An 8,269-nucleotide genomic window follows, 5' to 3' on the forward strand; every position below is an offset into this window, starting at 1 on the left:
ATAAATATTAAAACATTTATTTTATTAGTTAATAAATATTAAAACATTTATTTTATTAGTTAATAAATATTAAAACATTATTTTATTAGTAAATAAATATTAATACATTTATTTTAATGAGTCAATAAATATTAAAACATTTATTTTATTAGTTAATAAATATTAAAACATTTATTTTATTAGTTAATAAATATTAAAACATTTATTTTTATTATATTTTAAACTAAAGATCCACAACAAAGGCACGTTTTCAGTGACGTAATGACGTAGAGCCGAAGCTGTGTGCGTCAGTGGACGTGATGACGTCTCCATGTTGACGGTTGTGTCCGGAGCCACAGAGACGCGTTTAAAACACCGGGAAACACGGAAACACCGGGAAACACCGGGAAACACGGACCGTCCTGCCCATGAGAGGACCGGGGACTCCACCGACACCCACCGGCGACGACAGGCTACCGGAGCCCCCGGGGCTCTGCGGCTAACGGCTAGCTCGGAGTTAGCATCCTAGCATTAGCCGCAGCGGCTGACGTCAGGTCGGTAGTTCCGGTGAGGCTCCAGCAGAAGCGCGTTCGTGTTTACGGTTATTTTATGTTTACTGCTTAAATATAGACGTTTAAGTGCAGAAGAGCACAACTAAAGGTTTATTATGAATAAAGAGTTTATTCTGTTTAATTCGGCTCAAAAATAAACAACAATTAAACAAGAGTTTAGTGATTAAACCTCATATTTATGAATAGTTTAGTGATTAAACCTCATATTTATGAATAGTTTAGAGTTTAAACCTCATATTTATGAATAGTTTAGTGATTAAACCTCATATTTATGAATAGTTTAGTGATTAAACCTCATATTTATGAAGAGTTTAGTGATTAAACCTCATATTTATGAATAGTTTAGTGATTAAACCTCATATTTATGAATAGTTTAGTGATTAAACCTCATATTTATGAAGAGTTTAGTGATTAAACCTCATATTTATGAATAGTTTAGTGATTAAACCTCATATTTATGAATAGTTTAGTGTTTAAACCTCATATTTATGAATAGTTTAGTGATTAAACCTCATGTTTCTCGCTTTTGTTGCAGTTATTTCCGTGTTTTTCTCATTTATTATATGATATTATATATTTTATGTACATTATTATTATATTATTATTGTTGTTGTTGTTTTCCAGGATGGCGTCTCTTTTATTATTATTATATTATTGTTGTTGTTGTTGTTGTTTTCCAGGATGGCGTCTCCTTTATTATTATTATTATATTATTGTTGTTGTTGTTGTTGTTTTCCAGGATGGCGTCTCCTTTATTATTATTATTATATTATTATTGTTGTTGTTGTTGTTTTCCAGGATGGCGTCTCCTTTATTATTATTATTATATTATTGTTGTTGTTGTTGTTGTTTTCCAGGATGGCGTCTCCTTTATTATTATTATTATATTATTATTGTTGTTGTTGTTTCCCAGGATGGCGTCTCCTTTATTATTATTATATTATTATTATAATATTATTGTTGTTGTTGTTGTTGTTTTCCAGGATGGCGTCTCCCTTTAAGATACCGAAGAAGAAGCAGCCTTCCTGCTCTGACTCCGCCCCTCTGCACTCGTCACCGCTGGCCCGCCTCCAGAGCTCCGCCCCCGAGTTTAAGGTGGTATTACACAGATCCAATGTTTTATCACTTTATTAGGTTAAGGTGGTAATTTCATTTAGCAACTGTTGGGTTTTTAAGGTGGTATTGCTAATTTTCTCCGACATATCTTAGGGTCGTATACCCTAACTGTTGGTTACTTAAGGTGGTATTACTAATTTGCCAACACATGTTAAGGTGGTATAACTGATCTCTGTTAACTGTTGTTCAGTTTAAGGTGGTATTACTAATTTGTCAAGTGTTTCTGTCTGAACTGTTGGCTCTTTTAAGGTGGTATTATTTACCTGGTTTTCTTTAAGCTGGTATACCTTATTAGTTGTTCCTCTTAAGGTGGTATACCTAATTAGTTGGTCCTCTTAAGGTGGTATATTAGAAGTGGAGGAACATTTAGTTTCAGACTGATGACATCGATTGTTGTTGTCGTTGTTGTCGTTGCCGGACGCCATGACGCCGTTGTGTCTTTACAGAGTTATGAGTCGAGCGGAGGCCGTGCTGACAGGGTGCATGCTGGGAACGCAGCGAGCGGACACGGGTGAGTAGAGCGCCGCAGCGTTAAACCTGATAAACGTGAAGAAACGGTGACGTAAACGTGACGCTTCTGTGCAGCACGCCGCTCTTCAGGGACGTGGTGAAGACGCTGCTGGGACTCAAGCACACAGAGGCCAATCACAGAGGAGCCTCAGCAGCCAATCACAGAGCAGCCTCAGCAGCCAATCACAGAGGAGCCTCAGCAGCCAATCACAGAGGAGCCTCAGCAGCCAATCACAGAGCAGCCTCAGCAGCCAATCACAGAGGAGGAGGCGGGAGCAGCCAATCACAGAGCGCCGACACGTCCAACGGGTCAGTTTCTGTTATTGTTCAAATTAAATCATTTTAATAAATAAAGAATAAGAAGAACTCTGCGTCCTGAAGCAGCAGCGAAGTGTAAACGTGTCCGTGTTCGTCCCCAGGTGGCGTCCAAAGAGAGCGTCGGACCGTCTGCTGCAGCCACCACAGAAGAAGAAGAAGGAGGCGGAGCTCAGAGGTGAGTGTTTGTGTTAAACGTCTGTTTTCACCTGTTTTGGGTTCGTTTGTTGTTTAATGGTCTTTTAAAGCCGAACGCTCCGATAATCCTGCAGACGCGGCGCCAGGAAGCGTCTCCGCGGCGCCAGGAAGCGTCTCCGCGGCGCCAGGAAGCGTCTCCGCGGCGCCAGGAAGCGTCTCCGCGGCGCCTGAAAGCGTCTCCGCGGCGCCTGAAAGCGTCTCCGTGGCGCCTGAAAGCGTCTCCGTGGCGTCTGTGGACTTGCTGGCAGAGCTGCGAGGTGACGGGCATGCTGGGAGTCTGAGTCCGTGGAGGAGACGGGACGCTGAGGCGGCGGTGAGGGCGGTGAAACTTTATCGTATTTATTAAATCATAAATAATCGTAAACGTTCGTTAAACTCTTCTGAACCTTTAAAGCAGCAGCAGAAGAGGAAGTCGTCTCCCTCCGGCTCCTCTGGAGACGACTTCCTGTCTCCGCCCAGGACCAGGACCAAACACGCCGTGATGTCACCGAGGGCGCCGGCGGCGTGGAGCGGCGGCTGGATGGACGAGCTGAAGGAGAAGGAGCGGAGATGGAACGAGTTCAGACGCAGGAAGACGACGAACAGATCGGCCGTCCTCCGTCTGCACCCGAAGAAACCGGCGCCGACAGAACCGAGTAAAGACGGCGAGAAGTTTGGTTAAAGACGTCGTGATTCTAAAGATCGCGTTTCTAAAGATCGTGTTTCTAAAGATCGTGTTTCTAAAGATCGTGATTCTGAAGATCGTGTTTCTAAAGATCGTGATTCTAAAGATCGTGATTCTAAAGATCGTGTTTCTAAAGATCGTGTTTCTAAAGATCGTGATTCTAAAGGTCGTGATTCTAAAGATCGTGTTTCTAAAGATCGTGATTCTAAAGATCGTGATTTTAAAGATCGTGATTCTAAAGATCGTGATTTTAAAGATCGTGATTCTAAAGGTCGTGATTCTAAAGGTCGTGATTCTAAAGATCGTGTTTCTAAAGATCTTGTTTCTAAAGATCGTGATTCTAAAGATCGTGATTCTAAAGATCGTGATTTTAAAGATCGTGATTCTAAAGATCGTGTTTCTAAAGATCGTGATTCTAAAGATCGTGATTCTAAAGATCGTGATTCTAAAGATCGTGTTTCTAAAGATCGTGATTCTAAAGATCGTGATTCTAAAGATCGTGATTCTAAAGATCGTGATTCTAAAGATCGTGATTCTAAAGATCGTGTTTCCGTCTCGCTCAGTCGTGTTGTCGAGTGAAGAGGAGGCTGAAGACGAAGGAGGCGGCGAGCAGACGACGTCACAGAGCCGAGCGGCGGCGCCCGGTCCTGATCGGGTCCAGGTGGTGTGTCACCCGTCAGCGCCGCCGCCTTCCTCCCTGGAGCTGGACTTCACCTCGCTTCACGCCGGCCTGACGCACGCCGACGCCAACGGGAGGATGATGGTGAGCAGGAAGTGCTTTTACTGTGAAATATTCCAGGATACATGCTTTTATTGTGAAGTTACGCTGCATTTGGATTGGCGTAGTTTTCCACGTGTGGTTGTTAGCGTGTTAGACGCGGCACGGCGTTCGTGTATGGCGCCGTTAAAAGGCGGGAGGGCGAAATACCGATGAATTGTTTCCTGTCGGTGAAAGTAAAGACGTTTTTCCTCGCCGTCAGGTCACAGGAAGCGGCGTGAAGATCCCTCTGAAAGGTAAACGCCACTTCCTTTATCTCAGGAGGTCAAATGTTCCTCTGCACTTCCTGTGTCACCGCTGCTGCTTCTCTCAGGGGCCGCGGACGGCGAGGACGGCGAGGTCACCGTGGTGGCGTCTCAGGTCCGTGGTTACGGTGTGTGGGACGGGGGCGTGGCCAGGGACGGGCACCTGTTGGCCGGTTGGAAAGGCCCCGCCCCCTCGCTGCTCTTCCTGTGGGTGACGGACGCTCAGGCCAACCTCCTGCAGAGGGAGCTGACCGCCATGCGGACCGCCCCCGCCACCTCAGGTGCGCTCAGCGGTGAAAACGGCGTTGGGGTTTCCTGAGGGGTCCGTGTTCACGCCGTGTCTCTGACCCGCAGGTCCGGGCGGCGCCTTCGTGCTGCTGGTGCTGACGCAGCAGCTGCCGGAGCTCCACGCCGCTCTGCTCGCCTCCTTCCTGGACATGGACGAGTACAAGGTGAGCCGCTCCCCCGGCGGACCCGGGTCCCCCCTGGACTGGACCGACGGGCTGCTGCTCCTCCACAGCTGCCCCCCTCCCCTGGACCAGCACCTCCTGGGGCTCCTGGGACACTCCGCAGGAAGTCCCGCCCCCAACCACAGGAAGTCCCACCTGAACCCTTCTGCGCCGCAGCAGCTTCCCACCAGGTAACGCGTCCGGACGTCCACAGCCGGGACCCGAAGAACGGGTCCAGCAGGTTTTCAGCCCTGTGGTTCTGGTCTGCAGGTTGATCCAGTACCCGGCGGCGCCCTCTAAAGGCCGGATCACCGTGACCAGGGAGGACCTGGCCTGTCTGCGCGGCGGCGAGTTCCTCAACGACGTCATCATCGACTTCTACCTCAAGTTAGTCCAGAACGAGTTTCAGGGGGTCCTGTAGTCCTGTAGGGGGTCCTGTAGTCCTGTAGGGGGTCCTGTAGTCCTGTAGGGGGTCCTGTAGTCCAGTCAGTCCCATGTAGGGGGTCCTGTAGTCCTGTAGTCCTGTAGGGGGTCCTGTAGTCCTGTAGTCCTGTAGGGGGTCCTGTAGTCCTGTCAGTCTCCTGTAGGGGGTCCTGTAGAGCTGTAGGGGGTCCTGTAGTCCTGTAGGGGGTCCTGTAGTCCAGTCAGTCCCATGTAGGGGGTCCTGTAGTCCTGTAGTCCTGTAGGGGGTCCTGTAGTCCTGTAGTCCTGTAGGGGGTCCTGTAGTCCTGTCAGTCTCCTGTAGGGGGTCCTGTAGTCCTGTAGGGGGTCATGTAGTCCTGTAGGGGGTCCTGTAGTCCTGTAGGGGGTCCTGTAGGGGGTCCTGTAGTTCTGTAGGGGGTCCTGTAGTCCTGTAGGGGGTCCTGTAGTTCTGTAGGGGGTCCTGTAGTCCTGTAGGGGGTCCTGTAGTCCTGTAGGGGGTCCTGTAGGGGGTCCTGTAGTTCTGTAGGGGGTCCTGTAGTCCTGTAGGGGGTCCTGTAGTTCTGTAGGGGGTCCTGTAGTCCTGTAGGGGGTCCTGTAGTCCTGTAGGGGGTCCTGTAGTTCTGTAGGGGGTCCTGTAGTCCAGTCAGTCTCCTGTAGGGGGTCCTGTAGTCCAGTCAGTCTCCTGTAGGGGGTCCTGTAGTCCAGTACAGGGTCTTGTAGTCCAGTAGGGGTCCTGTAGTCCTGTAGGGGGTCCTGTAGTTCAGTACAGGGTCCTGTAGTCCTGTAGGGGGTCCTGTAGTTCTGTAGGGGGTCCTGTAGTCCTGTAGGGGGTCCTGTAGTTCTGTAGGGGGTCCTGTAGTCCTGTAGGGGGTCCTGTAGGGGGTCCTGTAGTCCTGTAGGGGGTCCTGTAGTCCTGTAGGGGGTCCTGTAGTCCTGTCAGTCTCCTGTAGGGGGTCCTGTAGTCCTGTAGGGGGTCCTGTAGTCCTGTAGGGGGTCCTGTAGGGGGTCCTGTAGTCCTGTAGGGGGTCCTTTAGTCCTGTAGGGGGTGCTGTAGTCCTGTAGGGGGTCCTGTAGTCCTGTAGGGGGTCCTGTAGTTCTGTAGGGGGTCCTGTAGTCCTGTAGGGGGTCCTGTAGGGGGTCCTGTAGTCCAGTCAGTCTCCTGTAGGGGGTCCTGTAGTCCTGTAGGAGGTCCTGTAGTCCTGTAGGAGGTCCTGTAGTCCTGTAGGGGGTCCTGTAGTTCTGTAGGGGGTCCTGTAGTTCTGTAGGGGGTCCTGCAGTCCAGTCAGTCTCCTGTAGGGGGTCCTGTAGTCCTGTAGGGGGTCCTGTAGTCCAGTCAGTCCCATGTAGGGGGTCCTGTAGTTCTGTAGGGGGTCCTGTAGTCCTGTCAGTCCCAAGTAGGGGGTCCTGTAGTCCTGTAGGGGGTCCTGTAGTCCTGTCAGTCTCCTGTAGGGGTCCTGTAGTCCAGTCAGTCTCCTGTAGGGGTCCTGTAGTCCTGTCAGTCTCCTGTAGGGGGTCCTGTAGTCCTATAGGGGGTCCTGTAGTCCTGTCAGTCTCCTGTAGGGGTCCTGTAGTCCTGTCAGACTCCTGTAGGGGGTCCTGTAGTCCTGTCAGTCCCTGTAGGGGGTCCTGTAGTCCTGTAGGGGGTCCTGTAGGGGGTCCTGTAGTCCAGTCAGTCTCCTGTAGGGGGTCCTGTAGTCCTGTAGGAGGTCCTGTAGTCCTGTAGGGGGTCCTGTAGTCCAGTCAGTCCCATGTAGGGGGTCCTGTAGTTCTGTAGGGGGTCCTGTAGTCCTGTCAGTCCCAAGTAGGGGGTCCTGTAGTCCTGTAGGGGGTCCTGTAGTCCTGTCAGTCTCCTGTAGGGGTCCTGTAGTCCTGTCAGTCTCCTGTAGGGGTCCTGTAGTCCTGTCAGTCTCCTGTAGGGGGTCCTGTAGTCCTGTAGGGGGTCCTGTAGTCCTGTCAGTCTCCTGTAGGGGTCCTGTAGTCCTGTCAGACTCCTGTAGGGGGTCCTGTAGTCCTGTCAGTCCCTGTAGGGGGTCCTGTAGTCCTGTAGGGGGTCCTGTAGTCCTGTCAGTCCCTGTAGGGGGTCCTGTAGTCCAGTAGGGGGTCCTGTAGTCCTGTAGGGGGTCCTGTAGTCCTGTAGTCCTGTAGGGGTCCTGTAGTCCTGTCAGTCTCCTGTAGGGGGTCCTGTAGTCCTGTAGGGGGTCCTGTAGTCCTGTAGGGGGTCCTGTAGTCCTGTAGTCCTGTAGTCCTGTAGGGGGTCCTGTAGTCCTGTAGGGGGTCCTGTAGGGGGTCCTGTAGTCCTGTAGGGGGTCCTGTAGTCCTGTAGGGGGTCCTGTAGTCCTGTAGTCCTGTAGGGGGTCCTGTAGGGGGTCCTGTAGTCCTGTAGGGGGTCCTGTAGTCCTGTAGGGGGTCCTGTAGGGGGTCCTGTAGTCCTGTAGGGGGTCCTGTAGTCCTGTAGGGGGTCCTGTAGGGGGTCCTGTAGTCCTGTAGGGGGTCCTGTAGTCCTGTAGGGGGTCCTGTAGTCCTGTAGTCCTGTAGGGGGTCCTGTAGGGGGTCCTGTAGTCCTGTAGGGGGTCCTGTAGTCCTGTAGTCCTGTAGGGGGTCCTGTAGTCCTGTAGTCCTGTAGGGGGTCCTGTAGTCCTGTAGTCCTGTAGGGGGTCCTGTAGTCCTGTAGGGGTCCTGTAGTCCTGTAGTCCTGTAGTCCTGTAGGGGGTCCTGTAGTCCTGTAGGGGTCCTGTAGTCCTGTAGTCCTGTAGTCCTGTAGGGGGTCCTGTAGTCCTGTAGGGGTCCTTAATCCTGAACCCTGTCCCCCCGCCCTGCAGGTACCTGGTCCTGGAGGGGGTCGGGGGTCCGGTCTCTGAGCGGAGTCACGTCTTCAGCAGCTTCTTCTTCAAACAGCTGAGCCGCCGGAGAGTCGCCGGGGAGGAGGACGCCGCCACCGTCCCGTACGAGCATCGAACACCGACACACGTTCACATTCAGAGCCCGAGGATCTGGATCTCTAGAGACCTCCGAACCCTCAG

The 8,269-nt window shown here is 51.2% G+C and overlaps 1 protein-coding gene across 3 annotated transcripts in view; it reads left to right on the forward strand.

Annotated features, from left to right (window-relative positions):
- Positions 1-318: 318 nt before the first annotated feature.
- The window catches only part of LOC310964841 (sentrin-specific protease 7-like), a 19,223-nt gene continuing 11,272 nt past the window's right edge, over positions 319-8,269 (forward strand). The window contains exons 1-13 of one of the 3 annotated variants that reach the window (XM_083938133.1): positions 319-546; positions 1,535-1,646; positions 2,114-2,178; positions 2,253-2,486; positions 2,597-2,670; positions 2,765-3,003; positions 3,085-3,325; positions 3,918-4,117; positions 4,335-4,368; positions 4,446-4,658; positions 4,732-5,017; positions 5,097-5,213; positions 8,069-8,191. In XM_083938133.1, coding sequence (XP_083794259.1) covers positions 1,536-1,646; positions 2,114-2,178; positions 2,253-2,486; positions 2,597-2,670; positions 2,765-3,003; positions 3,085-3,325; positions 3,918-4,117; positions 4,335-4,368; positions 4,446-4,658; positions 4,732-5,017; positions 5,097-5,213; positions 8,069-8,191 — 1,937 coding nt within the window. In that variant the 5' untranslated portion in view covers positions 319-546; position 1,535. The remainder of the gene's footprint in view (positions 547-1,534; positions 1,647-2,113; positions 2,179-2,252; positions 2,487-2,596; positions 2,671-2,764; positions 3,004-3,084; positions 3,326-3,917; positions 4,118-4,334; positions 4,369-4,445; positions 4,659-4,731; positions 5,018-5,096; positions 5,214-8,068; positions 8,192-8,269) is intronic. The other 2 variants (XM_083938135.1, XM_083938134.1) reach the window with 2 other exon arrangements.

The sequence above is a fragment of the Echiichthys vipera genome (genome assembly GCF_963691815.1).
Source record: "Echiichthys vipera genome assembly, chromosome: 23".
Classification (NCBI taxonomy): domain Eukaryota; kingdom Metazoa; phylum Chordata; class Actinopteri; order Perciformes; family Trachinidae; genus Echiichthys; species Echiichthys vipera.